A 23,082-nucleotide genomic window follows, 5' to 3' on the forward strand; every position below is an offset into this window, starting at 1 on the left:
ACAAAACATACCTTTTAAAATTATGACTAAAGATTTCAACCCTGGTTTCAATGGACAATAACCAATACGTAGGAAAAAGTGCTACGTTACGACCGTATCTCTCTGAGCGGCGAGTGTTGGCAAATTGGCCTCAATATTGATTTTTCATTTGTCACAAATGGTCGCAAAGACGTTCGCCAGACATGTGCCAACAGTTTTAAGGGTCACCAACCTCTTTTGTTGTCACCAGGAAATTTTGATGTTGCCAGACGTCTTTGCCACCGTTTGCGACCTTCAGCGAACCGAGACGAAATAAAAAAAACATTTGCTACGGGTGCACCCGCACAAAGCCGCGCCGTTCAGTGAAGATACAGGCTAGAAGGCATGTTCACTTACCGCCATAATTCCTTAACAGGAATTCCAAATTCTTAGGAAAAGAACTGCCATAAACTGAGCACCTTGTACAGTGATAGGTGTCTTCTAAAGAAAGGAGTGGTCTTTGCCAGTGGGGTCTTCCCAAAGGGGATAGTAAGGATTCTCCTTTATCCTGCTTTCTCTATAAAGACATGCTGAGCAGCCATCGAGGGCAGGCTGGGCGACGTCAGGCTGCCGGGATTTACACGCTGCACTTTGTGTTTATGGGCCGCAGCTCTGTTTGAGTGCCTACGTGACAGAGACGGGCACTTTCACAGCCAACATGAAATAAACTCATTTAAGCCTTTGGCGGCCGCTGGCAGCTGGCCCTGCTTAGTGGCGAGCGCTGACTGGGATAGAAAAAAAAAAGTCTTTAAAAGATCTTCACACCACTCTCCACTCAAATTTCAAGACTAACCATCACCGTGAAACTTTCAAACACCTTCCTAAAATAAGAGTGCTTTTGTCAGGTGTTGACAAGCTGCTATTGCTATCTAGGCCTATGATGATGGCAAAGGAGGCTGGAGGCAAGTGTGGGTGCGAACAGAGCATTTAACCGCAGTGTGCTAATCAGCATGGGCGCGCACCAACTGGGATGTTTTATGCACATTGTCGCCGGAGACGTTTCTGACGAGTTATCTCGTAAAACAAAATGGCGAAGAGGACATTTTTAGTGTGGTTGTCCAAACGATTGGTGTCATAAACTGTGTCTGACACAGCTGGCAATATACACCGCCAGAGGTACATCGCAGTGGTCATTCAGCATGCTGGTTAGGTTTTGGTTCACGACTGATCCTTCAATTATGAGTTGCACCCCTTAGCTCCCCTGAATTCTTCATCGTTTCTAACTAAAAGGGTCACCTTGATAGTAGTTTTATAGGCCCCATTTTTTGGGGGGTGTATAAAACTTGTGATACTATTGATCATAGTGCATTAATGATGAAATTGCATACATATATAAAGAGATGGGCATTTCATCCCTGAGATGAGAGAGAGAGAGAGTGAGAGAGAGAGAGAGAGATAGAGAGAGAGACACTGCGAAAGAGAGAGAGAGAGAGAAACTGTCCACAAGCACAGAAACAATGTAGGTGGCTGTGTAAAGAAGCAATTGAGAGCTAAAATAGAAATCTTAAATTGAGTTTAATTTGAGCGAAGGGATGAAGTGCAATAAATACAGCGATCTCGACAGTGCGACCCCATTGTGAATTTGCCTCGTGTGACAACAAGAGTCTGAGAAAGGTCCTAGTACACTTTGTAACGAAAGCTGCGCTCAGTGTTGTTTGAGGGGTAAAAGGTATCTCGCAGTGTTTGTAATAGACAGTACACCGTCGTTTTCTGCAATTAATTGGGATAGATGCTGCGATTATGCGCAGCCAGTCAGCTTATGCGATAAAGCCACTCGAGCTCTCATTGGTCAAACTCCTGTCCAGGAACCAATCATACCATTGTATGGTGTGTACATACAATATGCCTGTATCTTTTCGTTTTGATGAATATTTTGAAAAAAAATCTGCGAAAAACTGAAGCAGCAAAAAGTGAAGCGCTAAGTGTTGAGAAATTACTGCAGCCAATACCTCATTTAATAACGTGGAGACCTGCGGCTATTCGTCCGAAGCGCCTAATGTATGTACAAATCCATTTTTATGGCTAAATTTAGCTCTTAATCAAGTGTGTTTTGTAGTTCGGAAATTACGGTAAGTGGATGTGAATAGGAAATTAGCCAGCTAATGAGCTTTAAATAATGTTCAGGTATGAATTATGAAACCTCTGCTGTTAGCTTCTCTCCCATGGTGTCATCATGCATGGATGCTTTTTTTTTTTTTTTTTTTTTTAACTAGGGCGGACAGACAAAATGCTTGGACAAAACGCTTTGTAAGGACGAAGACGGACATGGACAGAGGACTTTTTTTTATTTTTTATTAATGAGGACAGAGAGGCGACGACGGATGGGTGCCCAGGTCGCGGATGGAGGATGGAGCGGCAAAATCTGATAAAATGCCCATCTATGCATATACAGATATATAATTTTGTGTGAACAGTATGGGGAGGCCCTTTTTTGGTCCCAGTATCCAAGCATAAAGCAAGGACCACAACGATACGTTTGGTTGACTTCGGTGCGGAATAACTTGGGAACCATGACCGCTACCCCATCAAATACCTTCAGAATGGAAAAAATAGAGATTTGGGTTCAACATCCTCTTTCGCTGAATGAATAGCCACAGACACACTCAGAAATCGTGTAGAATATCCTTCCAGAAGAGCGGAATCAATAAAAAGAGATGTACAATTCCATATGTTTCCACTCTCTGTAGGTATAATGACCAGGTGTCCTAGTGCTTTTTGTCCATATGTTGTATTTACTCAACGTTTGTGCTTCAACAACCTGCTGCTCCTTAATGAACCTTGCTCATCTGTGCAGCTTTACAATTGAGCTAATAATCGTACCTCATGACAACCACAAGGGAACAATCAATTCTCTGTTCCATGCCCACGCTTGTGCACGAGCATCCGTAACCAGTATACTATAAATAAACAGACTTCAAATAAAAAAAAATAAACAATGAAGTCATACTGTGTCGTATTACGACATGTGCATATGTGCTGAAGCCCGAATCAGTGCCATGCGAGTATGGGCTAGCACTGGACAGGGTAGTGTCAGATTGATTGTACCAAAGTCTGGTATGATAGTGGTCTTTGCCAAGGGAAAAACTGACCCAGTGTGATTGCGTCAACCCTCCTGGGGTCTTCCAAGTATGCTGGCCGAGCGCACAGCACAGAGTGCTCACATTTCCCAAAGAATGTGACTGCAGTGGGCAAGTTATGTCCGAGCATAGTATGGTTTGTTGGCCCTTAGAGTTTGGGGAGCGATAACCCGCTTTGTTGGCTTCTGTGTAAAAGGCAGAGACAGAAAAATCTCAGATCTTCCTCAAAGGCTAATTGAGTGATTCTGAACATCTGTGCCGCTGCACATTAGTGTTTAGTGAGGGATCATCACAAGTGCTTTGGGAAATTATTAGATTTCACTTTTAAACGATTTAAAAAAACATAAAAAAATGTAGCTCTCTTCATCTATCTAGGCCAGTGACATACTGTATAGTGACAGCTACTAAAATGACAGAACTTAATACAATAAACTTTTGCATTCACCTATGGGGGCGGCAAAGCTCAGGTGGTATCCATTGTGACCATGTCAATGTGTCTTTTAGCGAGACAATGTGGCGGTGTGACAGAATTTTTTTAAAAAAGTAATATATGAGCCTTAGCCCGATTATGATTGGGAAACATTGGCCTAGTTCACCTGATCTCTATGAAAAAAAGAGACTAAGGTTGGGTAAATTAATATAAATGATATTAAGTTTTGTAACGACAGATGAAAATGCATCATAATTGTCATGTATCAGTCGTGTGTGTATCGTTACAATCAAACAACTGTTAGCCTTGCACAAGCACAAACCCAAAACACGGTTTCCTCCATGGCCCCGAAGGCCAGAGACCACATTGATATTCCACACCTGCTTGACTACTGACAGGTCCGTAGCAACACTGTGAGAGGAGTTGGACATGAGGAACTCTTGACACTACAATGGAGAAGCTGTAAGAGAGCTGCAGTGGAGCAAAGAGCTTCCTGTCAGCGTGACTGACATCGGTCACGTTGACGAACACAAGCGGCAAATAACAAATGTTCTCAGTGCCGGGCTGTGCATGCAAAGTCACACACCGCAGGAAGTAAACACAATTTAATGGTACAGTGGAGTCGTACAAAGTTGACCACACAAAAATATGTACAATTTAAGTTGCGATCCATCATTGAACAATAATTGGGCCGATATAGTTATTCTATTTCATAGATTACTTCCATTCAACAATTCATTTTCTATAGTGCCTGCAATACTACTGCTGCAAGAGACTTGACCTTTTATATTTTCTGCCACACAATTAGTGTCTCACCGTCTTCCTTTTGTCGAGGTAATAACTACCGTTCAATGCCTGGACAGAGATATTTACACAATGATTGGAGCCGTCAGCTAATCACAGTGTGCACACATTTAAAGGGTAATTCACACGGAAGCCAATAGCACAGAATTAGTATGAGTTTGTGAATGATCAGCAAGGGCAAATGAAAAGGTGACACTATTAACATGGTGAGCAAAATGGGCGACAATTTAAGGTTTTAGACCAGAGATTGTTAAATGGTGCATCACATATCCATTCCCGATGAGTCATGCAGAGTCGAGTAGACGAGCATCTAAGCCATGGACCGCTACAAGTTTGTAATGTTTACTTTACTCGTCAGTTTGATAATAACATTCTCTTTAATGCACTTTGCTCACGTGATTATATGCATTGATCTTGAAAGGATCGCATGTGTGTTTAAAAAAAACAAAAAAAAACATTTATTTGGTTTGTTTTCTGTAAGTGTGACTTAACTCACTGACCATGGGAAAATGTAGGTCCCAGTTTGAAAAGTGTGCATATTTCTGACAACTATGCTTGTACAATAGTGCCCCCTTCTGTCAACCTGTGATATTGCACACCAACACATTTTCATTCTGGACGTTTTGCACGACTTGAAGATCAAATGACTGAGCTCAAGGGACATGTGAGCCTTTTCATACTGATTTTGTAACGACACAACTAAGACCAGCACAAAATCCTGGAAGGAGAAGTGCGTTTTTGATTCCAGCACATGTGGATGTCCATAATCATATTCAAAGTAGGGCGGCGGGGGTAGAGGCGGTTGGTGGTGGGAGGGGGAAGCATCAGAGGAATCATTGGAGTGACGGGAGTGTGCTTTGTAAGCATGATTCTGTCTGAAATGAGGAAGTCTAAAAGGGATCCATCAATGTTGTATCTTTTATCCTTTAGCTTTAAGAAATAACTGGAGTATATCTCATCTGACATTAGCGTGAGAAGCGTGGAGAGGCGAGGCAAGGTGGGGGGCACACTGCCTTGGTCGCCTGTCACTCGTAAGGTCCATATTGAAAGAAGAGCACAGACACCTCCCCCAAAAAAAATGTTGCTCGTTTGAGGGGTGTTGTCACCTGTCCGCATGACCTCCCAGACTCCTCTTTAATGGTATGGTGGCTTTTTTTTTTTAACTCCCGTCTCATCAGTACCGCAGCCTGGACTCTGTGGAGCTGAGGACCACCTTGACGACTCCCAGTTATGCGTCAGTCCCTCGAAGTCGTTCAGGGGTCACTTGTCTTGGGGTTTGGTGAAAGCAAGCTACGGTTTGTACGGCGAACCCAGTCAGAGTGAGTCTGGATTGTGGTTTCCTGTGGTACTGCGGGTCCCAGTGGGAGTTCTTGTTGCCTAGTTAAGGGCTCAGGCCATCGAGTCTTTGCATGATCATCAAGAGAGACATCATTTGTAGATATTCGTGGTACAAGATCATGGCTCAACACCTCACATCTTCAGACACAGCCTTTGAGCATTAAAAAGATCACTTTCAACATCAAGCTCTGAATATAATCTCCTGCTTTCTTATGTTTTTCCCCAAGAAATCACAAAGGAGTGTCCTCGCCAGGGAGACATCCAGGTGATCAGCCAGATAAGGACTCCGACTTGCTTATTTCCCGCAGTCATAAATCAAGATGCAATGTTCTTTTGGGCTGTTTGGTGTTTTTAAATCTCTCTATCATTCTCTCTCTCCATCTCCCCTTCTTTCTTTCTTCCGTCGCCGCCCACTGTCATCTTGTCTTGCCTCCTTCCTTGATGTGAGCCATCTCATATCCTGTCAATAACTCACTAATGGGCCCGGGCAGTCAGATAAGAGTGAGCCTCTGGCTTACAAGTCCGGAGACACCGAGAGCCTTTTGATGAGCTGCGGTTTCACAAATGAAAAAAAAAAAAGGAATGTGGCTAGCTGACAAGGTAGACGTAAGGTCACAGGGTCACATCTCACTTGAGGACAGAAAACTTAAAGGATGAAGAAGAGAACCAGCACGGCGGTAAAGGCTGCCTTGATTTCCCTTCACAGGGTGTCTGTTCATCTTTTTCCTTCAATTAAACAGCGTGTTTTGCCACTGCATCATACCGAAAGGTAGAAAAATATATTTCGATCACATCATCTATTCACAAATTAAACATTTCACTTTTTATTGCTGACAATTTTGCTGTTTGATGCTGTTTCAGAAATGCACTAACAAGCCAGAAAACTGCGCCAAAGTCCTTTCTAATAAGAAAATAGTACGGGACAAGATGCATATTGTTTAAAGGCATACTTTTGTTCAATTGCAAACATTTGGGTCGTTAGTTATTCATTGAAGAGCTCCACCGGTCTCCCAGAAAGATCAGAGGTTTAGCGTATTGTCTTTGTCATGTCACGTCACCACACCACCATTAGTAAGAAGTTAGACTTCCTAGACGCCGCCCGCCACACCTCGTACCGTGCAGGCGGCCTCATCAAAGCCTTGAGCCTGTAACAGTTTCCAAGCACGGGTCAGCATCCATCCAAACAATCCACGCCGGCCCGCAAGACGCACAGTCAACCACACATGGCTCCGGGTCCTGCACAACCCCTGCAGAAGTGCAATCGCTGCATATTACCTGAATCAATTTTTAAACAGTCCCACAGGCCTGCATTTTGACGACTTGTTGAAATAATCATGAGGTGCTTGTTGGGTAATGCACTATGTCTCAATGAACGCACAGGGGAGAAAGGAAAGGAGGATGGAGGCGGCGCGCGGGCCAACAAGACTGATGATGTACGTGATTGCGTATGCGCTCTGCTGAAACCAGTCTTAGTTGAGATGGCCCCTCGATGGGACCCTTCACTGGACGCAATCAAATTAGCAAGAGCATCACAGATACGGGGTAATGGCCCAAAATTGAATTTACGTGCAGGCTAAAGTGAGCCCTCTCTGCAGAATCAATCACAATGTTGGGAAAAGGAGGACATGAGTGGGAGCATTCGCAGTTATCACATTTGCAAAGACAGTCGAGAGCACACTATTTTCACGCCCCGCGGGATCGCTCCAATTACACTCATTAATTTTAATTGGCCCGGGGGTCCCCTCCCAGTGTGAAATGTGGTCAACTTTCGATGTTGTATTAAATACAATTGGTAGGCTAAGGTGTTAAGGCAGTTAGCGCTGGCTCTGCTCATGTAACAGAGGGTCAACCTTCCTCTGGCTGACACAGTTCAAAGAGAGTCACTGATGCTGCTTTTAGACGTACATTTCCCTGAACTAGTCCAGCGTCTAGTCCACCTGTCACCCGGTGTCAGCTGGGAAAGGCTCGTGATATCTGCAACTCTCAATAGGAAAATCGGCAGATTAAATGCACTAATGGATGCGAAGAGAGCCAATAAGACCTCAAATTGACCTTCACATTACATCTGGCCTTTCCCAAAACTTTTTAATGCCACTTTCTCTCTTCAACAACACAAGAAAGCTGAAGGCTGACGGCTCTCTTTCAATTCGCACGACAGAACACCATTTGCATCACACAATAATGACACCATGACGATGCAAACATAAACACAACATACTGCATGTCACAACAGCACGACGTAAAGTCACAAACCACCACCAGTTATTGATCAAGCAGCTACTTTGCAGTCATCACCGAACTCTCACTGCTTTGCGTGTCTTAAAACACGAGGGGGTACCAATACGATATTAATATCGGTCTGACTGCAGTGAAAAAAAATTATTTGTAAAATATCGGTCTACATCCAAAATGTATACAGACTCCATTTCCACCAAATATTAAATGTAAATAATTTATTCCAGATGTACTTCAGTAAACTTGAATTGTTATTTTGCACTTCAAAGAGTATAATTAATTTACATTGACTTTAATGGGGTTATTTATACATGTCTTTTCACTTATTTTGTATATATTTTATTCAAGTGCATGTTTGAGGTTGAATTTATGCTGATATCATATCGGATCGATATCAGTATCGTACAGTACTCCAGTCTGCAATATCGGCAACTTTTGATTGCGCACTCCCAAGACGCTAAAAACAGGGAAGTAATATTAATGAAATATTATGTAATGATGATACAAATTAGGTACAAAAAAATGGTACAAAAACGCGGAACCATATCTGTCAAAACAATTTTGGCGCCATTTTTAAAGTACTGTCCGTTACTTGAGGGGTAAATCTGCGACAAGTCCATGTCGAAAGTGATCGGTGCCCAGCGTGTGTATACTTTGGAGAAATACATAGACAACAACAGACAGAAGTGACTCCAAAACACCACGCTCTTCCAGACATCACCTATCACCGAGAAACAAGACACAAGCAGTGTTATCGGGAATTATTAGGCTTACATGTCCGACAGCTAGCGAGAAGCCTGTCTGCCAGGTTTGTTCTAAAGCTACTTGCGACAGGCTAACAACCTGCCTGAGAGCAAGGCATGCTGAATTCTATTACAATTTCAAAGAGCTACAGGTGAGTGCGTGACACATTTTAAACACTTGCCATCCTGTCATACATGTGAGCTGATTCACAATTTTGTCCCTGACCGACAGTGTTGTATCAACGAGGCATTGTTGTAGCTGAATATCGAGCACACAGCCCCAAACTAATAAGCTACATAGCTGCATTAGGTCATTCGCAATTAAATGAGGACATTTCGTTGAAAGTCAATGTAGTTTATAAATGAAGAAATTAGATTGAGTAGCAATTGACAAAACTGGATATTCATCTATGCCAAAGGGAAAAAAATGTTTATTTCAACAGCGCTGAAAAATGCAACTTTTGAAATTAACACTAGTTGGGATCAGATTTTGCAGGCTTGCCAATAGGTCGGTTTTGTCAGACATTTTGTTATTGTTGTTTGGAACCAGGATTTCATATTGAGCTACTAATATTACCTTTGATTGCACGTGGGACTGGACAATCTGCTCAACAACAGCAGTGTTTTTGTATCGAGTTACATGTGCAGCAGCCAACTAATTCACTTAGCGCGCCACTTAGCGGAGAGAAGCGGAATCATTGTATGAGCCGCCCACATCTACTCCTCCTCCGTGTGGATGCCACGCTGCCACTAATGAGCCAGCCCGTGGTCCAATTTGTGTCTGGAGTGAAGCTGTGCCTAATGAACAAGTGATTGTACGGAGGTCTACTGCACCATAACTCAAACACATCACTCCATTTTGTCACGTTAACTCCCGATCTTACTTTCGAAATGAAGTCAGATTTTTTTTCATCTATTTAGCATTGTACGCAGGGGAATTGACTTTGTATAGGAAATAAGTTGAAATTATGTTATTTTTTAAAACAAGTTACTGAACTTTACAGGTTTGCCCAAGGATGTCGGGCCCACATTTTGACTTGCTGTATCAGCCGGTATGAGATTTTAATTTACATTATGTGTCCAGCCTACACCAACAGCGAAGAAAAGAAGGTTATAAAACTTTCACAGTGTAGATCCCAATTTTTGACATTCTAGACTTCTTTCTTTTATTTACAGCGCCTGGAGACGTTATCAAGCCACCCTGTGCCTATTTGTTACTTTTTTATGATGACCCAACTTCTTTGCTTGTACAGAAGTGAAACTTTCATGTTATGAATCCTTCATTGCGACATCACACAGCCGCCCCTTCAGAACGACGGGAAAATGTGCTCTAAAAGCAGTTTTCATTGAGGGCGTCGCAAAACTCCCGACGGCAATCAGCAGAGCGCAGACATCTGGTTAAACACCAAAACTGTATATCTTCATAGATCCCTAACTCCTAAACGTGCCTGGCATGAATATGAGAGTGTTCCATCGCAATTGAAATACAGTAAAGGGAGAAAATGTCCCAACAGTTTTCTGGATCAAAACCAAAACAAAACATGATTCAAAATACAGTCATGCTGTACAAATTATATGCATGTCTAAACATTGTTTGTGTTTATTTGAAACATTTTTTCCTATAACAGGCAATTTCAGTTTTAAAATGCCCTCCAAGGGCCAAATAAATATTGCATATGTCTTTCGAAAAGACCCCCTTGTTTAAAACGACATCAACTTTGAGTGTTAACTTGTTCTATGTTAGATTCCAGCCTTCAGTTTTGCCCTGCGAAGGCCTTTGTAGGAAGACTAATTGAGCCTCAAGTGGTGTATTGTTAAGGCAGCTGACACCCACCAACAGCTTGGATGGCCAGCATGGCAGACAGCAGCAGGGTCAGCAGCAGGGACATCGTGGTGATCCCGGGGTGGATTTGTACGGCGGTAAAACTTCCTCAGGCGTGAAGCTGCAGGGATCAAAACGCAGCAATTAGAATGATCGAGTCAGTTTTTTTTTTTTTTTTTTTTTTACTTCTATTCGTTGATAGTTTTAGGCTACAAGGGTTAACCTGCCTAAAGGGGAAGTCAAGTCAAAAATGTTATTGAGATCCTGTGTACGCCCCCGCTAATCTAAACATTGCATTCTGATTAACATTGTGTTTGTAGAATATAAATTCTGCAGAAAAATGCACGTGTTTTTATGTGTCTGAGGTGGCGGCCATTTTGTCACTTACCTAACAAAGTGCCTAAAGTCTCAGGTAACAAACACGGCTCATCTATTTTCCGAGTTTGGTCATATGACATTCGCAAGCTGAGGCAATAGATTTAATACAAAATAAAACTACAATACGTAAGAGGTTGCATATTTTCCGTCAACCTCAACGTTTGAGCGAGCAAAGCGAATGTGGGTCAGGCTTGCATCCTCATCGTGACCAAAGTTTCCATAACAGAGCACCGCACCACTTTCTCTGAACTGTTCAAGCCAACTCCATGTAGCTAAAAGGGAAATAAAAACACCCCCCCCCCCCAATTCCCTGGACTCGCACTCTGGAGAGCACAATGTGAAATTGGACCAACTCCCTAAACCAAACCACAGGCTGACTCTGCCCGGTGGCATCCAGACACCAGGAAGTGACTAACTGGCTTCAGTGTTCCCGCATGCCAACAGTGCAAATCCTTTTAGCTCTCATTCGTTAAAACTTTTTAGGACTTTCTCAACTGGGAAAAGATCAGGAGCGCACTTTGGGGCCATTGATTTACACAAATATTTTTCAAATATGTAGTGCGTGTTACAACAACACCACAGAGGAAGATTGATAGCGGTAACAGAAACACTAAATGTGTCACTCAAATGTGTCATCTGTGCTATGTTATGTTGAAATTTTGGAAAACTTGATTTACTGCAGAAAACTTTAGGAAACTATTTACTTGTTTGGGTTCTCATTTAACTTAAGACATGATGATGACCCTGAAAGCCCTAAACTTTTTCTTAGAATTTTTAAAGAAAGCAGTCTATTCTCGTCATGTCTAAAATTTAAATCTTCAATGTTGCAAATTTGAAATGTTATTTTATAAAGTTAAGAATTTACGTTTTTTTTTGTTTGTTTTTTTAATAGCTGCTAATATATTTTCTATTAATATCAGCTGCTAACATCGGTTACTGGGCTCCTTGACTACAAAAAAAAAGTCTGTGTCGGTATCCGCCCTGAAAAAAAAAAATGTCGGTCTGTCACTAACGTCTAGCTCAACTTCCCGTAGATGAGAATGTCACACTATACTTGATACTAAATCAGCAGAACGTCTAACACCAAAATTATTCACACTGAAAAGGGTATTCAAGCATCGGTTTTGTCCATAAGGACAAGTGATGTGTGGTGTATTCATCATTAAATTAAAAAAAAAATTGCCAAGTGGGAGGTAATGCCGAAGTTACCTTGATTTGAATCAATGCAAACAAAAGATACGTCGCAAAAAGCGCTGAATGTCTGCACTGAGTTGTGGGTTACAATGTGAAGACTAAAATTGGAAGTACAACCAATATGAACACCAGAGAGCTCTCTATGGATGATAAAGCAAGAAATTGTGAAGCTGACAGAAGGTGGAAAAACAATCAGAGCCACTGCACAAACAGAAGCCATATAGCAGGTAGGTTACAACCATTGGAATGTCCTGAAAAACTAAGTGAAATATCTTGAACAAGCAGTTGAGCACAAAAACAATAGACGACTCGAACAAATGGTAAAAAAGAATTTGCACTAAGTACCACGGAACATTAAGGTTAGTCTTCTTCTTCAGAGGTCAATCTTATTTTAAGGACAATCAAGGGTTGGACTGACACGAAAAAAAAATATCACCCCCAGCATTTTGAATTAGACTGGCCTGAGCACTCGCACATGCACACACATATTTTTACTTGGGTTTTTTCCTGAATGTGTTGGATAACATTCTGGATATTTGTGCATTTTATTTCATGCTACTTGCAGCAATGTAAAGTTGGCTTGTTAGCTTGCTGTGAAAATAATGGATATAATTTACTTAAAAAATCTAATGTTTGATTCTAAAGACAGATAATCGTCAAATTTGTATTGAGATAAGACTCCTATCATATAGAGCTGCCAGTGATGTTGAGTGGTTTAGTTTGCTATTTGCAAATGGAGAGACCGGCTGCTCCCTAAACTGTGCAATTGGGCAATTGACTGGCGACCCGTACATGGTATAGTCTGCCATCCGCCAAAAAGTTAGCTGAGATGGGCTACAGCTCACCCGCCACCCAAATGAGGATGGGCGCCCGTTACAGTAAATGGATGGATGGATGGACTCAGTCACAACAGTATGACATCACCGGAAATGACTTCCCACTCAAGTGATTCGGATGGGGACTACAACATCCTTTACATCCCACAGGAAGTTGTACCTGCCTACTGAACAAGCATGTGATAAACAACAATGTAAAGCCAGGAAATTACCTCTTGAAAACCTCTTTAGATACATAGTATGTCCGATTTAAATCAAGTTTAAGTGTTGCTGAGGGGATTTCCCTTTTTTTCCGAACGTAATGCTTCCACTTTGTCGAGCGGGGGCACTACACGTTTCAGTCATGCAACCGCAACATGATTAGCTTTACCCTAGATTCGCTACGAAAGACTAAAATAAGAAAATACGACATTTGTCCTGTAAGAAAGTAGTTTTACATGCCAGTCCCGAATTCGCGATTCAGCTGCCTGTTGATTTAAATAACACGCCTGAGTAGCAACTGGTGGCGAAATGTACGCTAGCTAAATAGTAGATGGACAGTTTCTTACCATGGTAGGACAAAGACGAGAAAAAGTGTTCAAGTGGCTTCCCAATAGGCACAACGATGCCTTCAAGAGCACTAGGATTAAAAAAACATTTATTCCTCTTGTCCCGCTAAATGAGAAGATAACGGTGTGTTTTGCTGGCTTAAAATGCGTCTTTCGGGGTTTATCAAAAGTACGCGGGTGTGTTCCATTGATTTGGAACTGGTTCTCTTGTTGCTTTGCCTGGTGGTGATGTCATTTCGGTGGGCGAGTCCCGACCCACTCCCGGTTAACCGCTCGGTGTCTGCATCGAAAACTGCAGATTCTGGAAGCCACATTTACAGTTTCTGCTTGGAAAACATCATTTTGACGCAGTGTCATTAAATAGAACGCTACACCATGTGATTTTTTTTACACACGTGCGAGTAAAGTAGAAATTATAAGGTAGAAGAAATGTGTATTCATTGAGGTATAATAATTGCGACGAAAATTAGTTTGTCAAGTTTGGATCAGTCTTCCTGACCTAAATAAAAATAACTCATCATGATTCATCTGTCTGGAATCACATTTTCCCCCAAGACATGACGCAGCGACGGCTAAACAACACTACAGGAAAATCAGTTTAGTTCATATGATAATATCGTTAAAACAAACAAAATAAAAGGTTTCGTTTGTATATTTAGATAAAAAAAAATCTTAGTTGGATGGTTCTTTGGTTTGACTGAAAACGAGAGATGGAGCAGGGAAAGTTCCCTGACGTGGAAACTGACCCTAAACGCACCAAATGTCACGTGACTGAAATCGAGGAAGTGAATCGAGTGTCAACATTGAAACGGTGAGTGTACGCGTCTCTTTAATTAGTGCGCTATTACATGTGCAGTCTTACTTTTATCCATTTAAACATGTCATAACAAAGTGAAATTGTTTAACATGTACAGTTGTGAGCTACAAACTATGTCTCGGTCAAATGTGCAAGGCGTGATTGCGCATTTGTTGTCGTTGCAAAGCTTTTCATGCACTGAAATATTATACAGCTTGCAAATAAAACCCAGGGTGGTTATTCTACGCTAACGGATCAACCACTGGCTGGTGTTTTCACTTGTTTTATCTTTTAAGATGGCTTCCTCCGATTGGCACCTGTCCCTGAAGCTATTGGATCAGCCCAAATCCACCTTCCACTTCCCCGAGATGATGCCAGGGGACGTCGCTCCCGGAGGCTACAGAGTTGCCACTCTAAAACAGCTTGTGGCCGCTCAGCTCCCTGATTCCATACCCGACCCTGACCTCATAGGTATGACATCGATTCAAGCAGAAGGCAGCGTGCTTGGAGAGGTGTCTTGTTTTTCTAAATGTTCCCTGTCCTCGTCGTGGCAGGACGAGAACAAGATAGTGTCCCACTAACCCAAGTTAATGACGGACATATTTGCGTAAATACAGGCTGGGTGTTGAGTTACTTAACTAAAGAGAGAAGCAGTCATTTGTTAGTTATGGATAAGATGTCTATCAGCAGGGAAGCAGTTTAGTGACTACTATACTATAACTGTATAACTTCTGGTTATCAAGTGTGCATTTCACAACTGTATTTTACACACATTAATTTTATAACTGTTTCTAGTTTAGAAACTACAATTGTCCCAGTATAGTGGCCAAGTGGTGAAGTGGTCATTGATTTAATAACCTCCAGACCACAGTACATTTTTTTTAGGGTGCGGTAAGTAATAGTAATTTATTCGCACAAATTAATTGTACATGGATGGAGGAGATATGATCTTCATATGTATGGTTTTGGGACCATATTTTTTTTTTCCAAATAGTGTCTTGCGGGATTTATTTACTGCAGAGCATACCACGTCTCTGTTAGCCAAGAGGCATTTATCTGTAGAAATAAATTTGAGCTAATATTCATTTGTGCATTGGCAGTGTGTGGTTATTTACTCCATTACAGAAAGTCCAGAGTAACTATTATTTAAATCTTATTTGTGTCACCCTGTAAAAATGAGGCATTTATTTGAGGTGCGTTTATTCATGTAAAAACTTTCTGCTGATTTATTGAGGCATGGTGTCTTTTAGAGCAAATGAGACCATTACCTGGGGAGATGTGTTCTTGATATATGCTCCCTGCCCATTTGTTCTGCATAATCTCAGTTGAGTCCATATCTTGTTCCAGAGCTGGTCCATTGTGGGCGTAAATTGAAGGACGACTTCACACTGGATGCCTGCGGGATTCAACCGGGATCCACGTTGCATGTACTGAAAAAGACTTGGCCAGAGTCTGAAAGCGTTACAGGTGTGTCTATTTATACCTAGCATATGTTAAGATGTGTTTGTTTTTTTTTTCATTTGAAGCCACAGCTTTAAAAGTGTCTTTTCTTCAGAACCTGTTAACAGAGCCACTGCGGCCAGGGAGTTCCGAATGCTCCACGCTGCCCTCCACTCGCTACACTCCACCTACAGAGACTCAGTGAGAATGATTTTATGCACATATTTATTGACGAATAGCTACAATTGTACAATCTCAAGGCATAGTCTATGCTTTAGTCATCACCAAACAAAGGTCGTCTGAGTTATGTCGATGTCCGAAGAGTTGCAAAAAAAAAAAAAGAAAAAGCAAAAGGCATACTAAATAGAGCTCTCAAGTTTCACAAAAGGCACAGTTAATTTTGTGTCTGCCATACAGAGGTCCCATATGGTAGGCAACATTGCAACAAAAAAAAATCCAAAGAAATAGCAACTGACACCTTTGGCTTGCCGCACAAAGATCGAGCGGCCAAACGTGATTGAAGTGAACCGTTGCAAAATAGTTGGTGACACTTCGCCGCATACCAATCACGTTTGAAGCTGCAAATACAGTTTATTGAACCACAAAAATATGGTGCAATTGTCATGGTGGAAGCGGGTGCCTACAAAGACGAGGACATGGGTGAGAGCATTGACATTGTGAGAGTCTGTCTGTAATGATCGATTGCCCCATTCGCTGACTGCACCCATGCAGTTCAGCAACGGAGATGCGCCATGCTTTGCTTTCTAGCCACTGTTACATATGAAATTATGAATACAGATGGATATTATTAAAACAATCGCACACACCTAATGTATATCCTGTATTGGTATGGCTTTGTGCCACTGTCAGTCTCTCTATGGCAGGGGTGGGCAAACATTTTGATTGGCGGGCCACAATGGGTTCTAAAATTTGAGAGAGGGGCCGGACCAGGAGCAGATGGATGGAGTGTTTTGGTAACCTCACCTCATCAGAGAAAATAAAATACATTAATTTTAAATGAAAATGAACAAAAGCATTACAACACACCACAATATTTAGAAAATAAAACATTAACAAGGTTTATTCATTAATTTTTTTTTTCAAGTTCGGCGGGCCGGATTAAAACATTTAACTGGCCGCATGTGGCCCCCGGGCCGTAGTTTGCCCACGCCTGCTCTATGGTAAAAACCTAGGAAATGGACAACAGAGTGAGAAATATCAACTTTGCAAATGTCATGAAACAGCCAAAGAAAAATCACAAGGCACACTGACCAAAGCTCTTGAGCAACTCAAAAGGTGCAAAAAAAATAAATAATAAAAGGACCCCCCAAACGAAACACATTGCAGATGAAGCAAAGTTCTCACACGCTACACTGACTTCTCCGTCACAAAATAGCCAAAGAAAAAGCAAAATGAACAATTTTCCTTTCTCCACCCAGGTGTACAAAATGCTGACCAACAAAGAGTCTCTGGATCAGATCATTGTGGCCACACCAGGACTCCGGTCCGACCCCGTGGCTCTTGGTAACACCCGATACTTCTTCTTCATGACTGTGAAAATGCAAATGTTGACATTTTTAATCCGCTCCAGGCGTGCTGCAAGACAAAGACCTCTTCGTGCAGTTCACAGATCCCAACATGTTAGACACGTGAGTGCTTGTTTTCCCTCTCATTACATGCATGTATGCAGACCAAGACGTTCCCTTTTGGTTCCTCACAGACTCATCAGCTCTCACCCGGCTCTGGTCAACGCCATCATCCTGGTGCTGCACTCCGTGGCAGGAAGCACGCCCACGCAGTCTGCCGCCACCGCCGCAACACGCAACGCCTCAGCCAGCTCTTACAGTGACATGCCAGGTCGGTCTCGTCTCACGTTCTTAAGATTAAACAGTACGCTGCTGAAATCCTTGTCTCAAATTTTCTGAAAACTGGAAACAAATTTGCTCATTTGCTTTTCTTCTTCTTTTGTAAATATAATAATAATAGGAGGCTTCATGTTCGAGGGCATGTCTGACGATGATGAAGACTTCCAGCCTGTGAGTTTTCCCTCGCCATCTCAGCCATCGGACATCTTTTGAAGCGTTAATTCTGATGAGTGTTTTTTCCCCCCCGTGCATGTGGCAGGGCAGCCCACCGGGCCCTTCGAGCAGAGTGGGGGCCTCAGGCATACGGCCGCTCTCTCTGAACCACAGCGGTGCCACAGGCCCGCGACCTATCACGCAGAGCGAGCTAGCTACGGCGCTAGCCCTCGCTAGCACGCCTGAAAGCAGCGCAGTGACTCCAACCACAGCCAGCCAGGTCAAGCCTTGTTGGAACGTCTCACAACCACATGTGAAACAAGCTTTATAGTGTGGATGCTGAGAATCAAGCAGTCACAGTCACAGCTACTAAATATCAAAACAATGTGAATGCTGAGAGATGAGTGTACGTCGATGCTGCTGTCAATGTGAAGTGATTTCACGGATGTCAAGATGAGCATAAATATTAATTACCGTGTTCACCAAAATGTATTTGTAAATGCTGAGAGACAAATATTCACATGAATACTATTGAATATCGAAACATATTTTGTGGATGATGAGCGACACATTCATGCTCGTGATATTGGGCATAATTTTTTTTAAATTCTGATAGTCAATTATTCACAATGACACAGTTATACTGTCAAAAGTATTCCATGAATACGGAGACAGTCATGCAGTCTAATGCTATTGTGTATCAAACACTGATTAAATGCATAATAACCTTCAGCCACACTAATATTTTGGATTAGATAAAAAAATGTGAATGCTGAGTGCTCAGCAATCACAATAATCCATTTGTGTATCATAAACGAGTTTGAAAGCTGGGAGTTCATTCACACCAATGCTTTCATAGAATAACACCAAATGCTCGAATATTTGAATGCTGAGAGACCAACATCCATGCTATGCTATTCTACGACAATATTTGTTTCATTCTGTTTTTTTCTTGTTTTTTTTAATCTTCTGATTATTTTTTTTGAACTACACTAATATGGGATGATATTCTTGGCTGTAGGCCGAGTCATCGAGCGGCGGCCCACCCATGCCGGCAGGGACCCCCGTCAGCAACGACCTGTTCAGCCAAGCGCTACAACAAGCCCTCCAAGCCACCAACATGTCTGCCCTACAGGTAACATGTATCTTCGTTAAAGTGCATGCTGGGACACGAGTGAATAAAACGACTTGCGGGTGGATACGTTCAGGGCCGCTGGCAGTCGCAGATGCAACAGCTCCGAGACATGGGCATCCAGGATGAGGAACTGATGCTTCGAGCTTTGCAGGCCACCGACGGAGACATCCAGGCTGCCCTCGAGCTAATCTTTGCTGGCGGACCTGGACTCTGAAAATCCAGATGACCAACATGCAAAGGAATTTTGTTTTGAATTTCATTTTGTTATTCACTTGTAATAAATGGAAATATTGATGTTTCATAAACGCCTGTTGTTTTTGTACTTCCAACTCAGTTGTGTTTATATAGCACTTTAAAAACAACCTTAATTGAGCATAGCCCAACTATTGCAAGAAAAAGTCTCAATTCAATGAGAAAATCGTACATTTATGACAACCATGAATGAGCAAAATGCATGAAAGGTTTTACAAAAAGAAACAAAAAAAATTACAAAAGTTGAAATTTAACAGCAAATTAATCATTATTTTTACAAAATTGTCCGAATATTGATGTTTGTTTACCGTCATGAAGAAAATCTTTTACTGAAAGTTTTAATACAGTACTTTTAATATTGCAAGAACAAAGCCATAATTCTAAGTAATAAGTCTCAATAAGAAAATAGTAATCATTAATCACTATACAATCCTTTGAGACTTTAGTAAAACAGAGAGGAAAAGCCATAAATTGGCCATTCTCCACAAAAATCTGACTTTTATTAGACAATTGTTATGAGAAATAACTATATTACAAAAAAAGAAAGAATTCAGCATGTGGTCAACAGTCAAAACTATATTCATGTATTATTAAATATGGATTATTGAGAATCTTGCCATCTAATCACACAAAATAGAGATTGCTTATTAAAGAAAGATTTCTAGTATTGACAAAATCATTTATACATAACTGAGCGGCATCGTAAACATTCATTTTGGTTGCGCTTTTCCCACCACCACCTTCCTTGTAAGACGAGGATGTTTTTGTACCGAATAAGGGGCCTTACGTGCAGTTATCAATTTTGAACACTAGATGGCAATATAGTTCTATCTGTTTCTGCCATGACTCACTTGTTGCAATTGATTGGCTTTTCTTTTGGCTCACCTTATTTTCTGTGGAAATTGTTTTTTATATATCAGGTAAATGGCTACTACTTGGTTAGCAGGCCACGTTTTCATTTGTTTACTTCCTGGTTTGTTAGTTATGTTGGATTAAATAGGAAGTCGGCCTTGGACCAACTGTACACCCTCGAGAAGGTCCTTGAAGGTGCATGGGAGTTCGCTCAACCAGTCTACATGTGTTTTGTTGACTTGGAGAAGGCGTTCGACTGTGTCCCTTGGGGAGTTCTGTGGGTGGTGCTTTGGGAATATGCTGGACCAAACTCCCCTGATACGGTCTGTTTGGTTCCTGTGTGACTGATGTCAAAGTTTGTTACGTTTTTCCATCAGGAAGTAAAGTTAGTTTCCAGGGAGGATCGGACTACACGAAGACTGCTCTTTGTTACCAATTCTGTTCATAACCTTTATGGACAGAATTTATAGGCGCAGCCGAGGCGTTGAGGGGGTCCGCTATCATGGCCTCAGTAATACATCTCTGCTTTTTGCAGGTGATGTGGTACTGTTGGTTTCATCAAGCCACAATTCCCAACTCTCGGTTCACAGCCAAGTGTAAAAGCATTTGAGATTGAAATCAGCAACTCCAAATCTTGACTATGGTCGTCAGTCTCTCCAGGTCAGGGATGACATCCTGCCTCAAGTCGAGGAGTTGATGTATCTTGTGATCTTGTTCAAGAGTGGCAGATTGGTGTGTCACATCTACAGTGATGCGGGTTATCTGTCATGGTAAAGAATGAGCTGAGCCAAAAGGCAAAGCTTTTGATTTACCAATTGATCAACTTTCCAACCTTCAGCTATGGGTCACGAGCTGTGGGTTGTGACCAAAAGAACAAGATCTGAATATAAGCGGCTGAAATGAGTTTTCACCGCACACTGTCCGATTTTCCCCCTATAGATAGGGTAAACAGTTCGGTCGAGTACCGCGTACATGATTGAGAAAGAGCAATGTCTCCGTGGGGGTCGCCACGTTGACTAACGTCAGGTTGCTGTTTAACTCAGGGTAGACATTTTTTCTCAGACTTTGCGACTTGAACCTCCCAGTTTGAGTGGCGTTGCGATGTACTTTTCCTGGTCGGAATTCGGAAAATTCTGACCTCCCAATCTCCTGGAATGCAGCGTTCGTTCGGTAGTGGGCTACATCCTGGTTAGATTACAAATAACAAGGCTACTTGTTGGTTTGTTATTTAGGGTGTTTTCTGAAAGTCTTGCTGACGGCTTAACACCACTTTTAGAGTGTCGCTGTTTCTCAACATCAAGAATGCGGAATACATTCTTTACGCAGCAAGTACAATTTTTGTAAAAACATACTATACTCATGAATGTACTTCCAAAGAATGCTAGGTTCTTGACATTAGAACGGCTGTGCAAATGTGAATTAATTTGTGCAACTAGTTGTAGTTCCTGGTTTGTCTGTTAAGTAATGGTTGTGTCATAGTTTGCTGACTGTATTACTAACAACTTTCTGTTTTGTTTGTTTAGCAAGCAGGAAACTGGTTTATTTGAAAGAAAATTAAACAGAATAATTTTTCGCACATTCTGGCTCCACTGGTTTGTATTGAGTCTGGATATTTTTTTTCCGGTCATAAAGAAGGTGGCAGTCCCATAATGTGCAAATGTTTCTCTAATCAAAGCAGAACAGATGAGAAGAACAATAGCCATCCACATGAGACCACCTCGAGAGGAAGAGGGGACACATTGGTGAAAAGAGGCGTCATTAGCATAACGTCTGGTACCTGAGATTATTTTCTGTCACCATGTCGGGTGTAAAATGGTGGACAGCAGGCCACTTCTATCCTCTCAAAGCTCCATTTGACTGCTTTCAACTCAGATTTTTTGTGCTATAGACTCCATCTTGGCTTTTTCTTTTGTGCACAAAAGCTCCTGTGATGTCTTTCATGCCTTGATGGAAGAGGTGCAGATCACGTCTGTGGAGAGTCACCATGGAATCCGAAATGAATACGTGCCTCCTTTCAGCGAACTGCTTTAATGGATAACAATTTAAGACAAAAATGGCAATGCAACATCAGTCAATGTGTTTAACAAGAAGCTGAATGTTGTCAAATATTTGAGAAATGTGGAAAGCTTACTTTCTGGTTTGTCTGTGTATCAGAAAACGGGGTACATTTTTCATTTTAGAGCAGCAACTTGTGTTTAGTTAGTCATCTACTTACCGGTTTGTTTCATGTTTGGGAACTTCATAGTTTGTCTTCTTTAGTCTGCAGTCTACTTTTTTTTTTTTTTTTTAAATTTGCTCACTAATTCATGATTTATTCCTTTGTTAGTTTGTGATCTACTTCCCCGCGCGTCTGTCTGATACTAGATTATTGTTGGTTTATGTTCACTTGTTAGCAGTTTTCCATTTTTAGGCAATCTTGGTCTGGCTATTTATATGAATGTATTTTGTTAAATAGTTACTTTCCGAGTGGCCACTTTTTGTAAGCGGATAATAGTTTCTGAATTTTGTGAGTGTTTGTTTGTGGTTAGTTCCTGGTCTGTTATCATGACGACTATTTCTTAGATTTGCTGGCTATATTTGTGAGTTAGCAGGCTACTTTCTGGTTTGTTTGCTTGTTAGGTGGCAGGCTATCTCCCAATTCATGTGTGAGTTATTTATTCAAGTTATTTCCTGGTTTGTTTATCAATAGGTTATTTTCTGGTTTGTGTGATTGTTACTTTTTGTTTTTGTATTAGTATGATACTTAATGTTTGTAGTTAGTCTTCTACTTCCTGTTTTGTTTTTAGTTAGTATGCTACTTTGTATAATAGCCTGTCATTTATTTTTAAGTAGTTGTCAGATTACTGAGACTACTTCCTGATTTTTTTTTTTTAACTTGAGTTTTTCCATTTACTTAGTAGGCTACTTTCTGCAATTTTGTAGTAGCACTGTTAGTGTTCTTTGTTAGTTAGCAGGCTACTTTTTGATTTTAAGAAAGACACCCAATCGATTAGATTAAGATTTGTATTGAACTGTTTTTTTTTAAATATTTTTGACAATACTTTGAATAATGTATTTGTCTTCTCTGGCACATGCTGCCATAGTCTTTCAACCATTTGCCCTAAAAGAAGCAGCCTACTTGATGTGAGTGTGTGATGACTGAAGTGTAGTATCGCGTTTCCATGTG

General features: G+C 41.4%; 2 protein-coding genes across 2 annotated transcripts in view; one reads left to right on the forward strand and one right to left on the reverse strand.

Annotated features, from left to right (window-relative positions):
* The window catches only part of cd276 (CD276 molecule), an 84,256-nt gene extending 70,509 nt beyond the window's left edge, over nucleotides 1-13,747 (reverse strand). The window contains exons 1-2 of the mRNA XM_088296458.1: nucleotides 13,424-13,747; nucleotides 10,480-10,588 (exon numbers count right to left, since the gene is read on the reverse strand). Coding sequence (XP_088152584.1) covers nucleotides 10,480-10,534 — 55 coding nt within the window. The 5' untranslated portion in view covers nucleotides 10,535-10,588; nucleotides 13,424-13,747. The remainder of the gene's footprint in view (nucleotides 1-10,479; nucleotides 10,589-13,423) is intronic.
* Nucleotides 13,748-14,091: 344 nt separating this feature from the next.
* Nucleotides 14,092-19,117, forward strand: LOC148336977 (ubiquitin-like protein 7). The gene is made up of 11 exons (XM_088296467.1): nucleotides 14,092-14,234; nucleotides 14,516-14,690; nucleotides 15,567-15,686; nucleotides 15,775-15,860; nucleotides 17,099-17,183; nucleotides 17,251-17,308; nucleotides 17,380-17,516; nucleotides 17,646-17,695; nucleotides 17,784-17,957; nucleotides 18,699-18,812; nucleotides 18,886-19,117. The coding sequence occupies exons 2-11, from the start codon at nucleotides 14,516-14,518 to the stop codon at nucleotides 19,024-19,026; spliced, it is 1,140 nt and encodes a 379-aa protein (XP_088152593.1). The 5' UTR covers nucleotides 14,092-14,234; the 3' UTR covers nucleotides 19,027-19,117.
* The last annotated feature ends 3,965 nt before the right edge of the window (nucleotides 19,118-23,082 follow it).

The sequence above is a fragment of the Idiotropiscis lumnitzeri genome, chromosome 5 (assembly GCF_059441095.1).
Source record: "Idiotropiscis lumnitzeri isolate Australia: NSW breed Sydney's pygmy pipehorse chromosome 5, RoL_Ilum_1.0, whole genome shotgun sequence".
In the NCBI taxonomy this organism is placed as follows: Eukaryota; Metazoa; Chordata; class Actinopteri; order Syngnathiformes; family Syngnathidae; genus Idiotropiscis; species Idiotropiscis lumnitzeri.

Excerpts from the sequence above, each read along its gene's own strand:
- LOC148336977 (XM_088296467.1), top strand. The coding sequence starts at position 14,516 with ATGGCTTCCTCCGATTGGCACCTGTCCCTGAAGCTATTGGATCAGCCC. Across the intron at positions 17,309-17,379 it reads GATCCCAACATGTTAGACAC|ACTCATCAGCTCTCACCCGG; the intron begins GTGAGTGCTTGT and ends GGTTCCTCACAG. Across the intron at positions 17,696-17,783 it reads ATGATGAAGACTTCCAGCCT|GGCAGCCCACCGGGCCCTTC; the intron begins GTGAGTTTTCCC and ends TGCATGTGGCAG.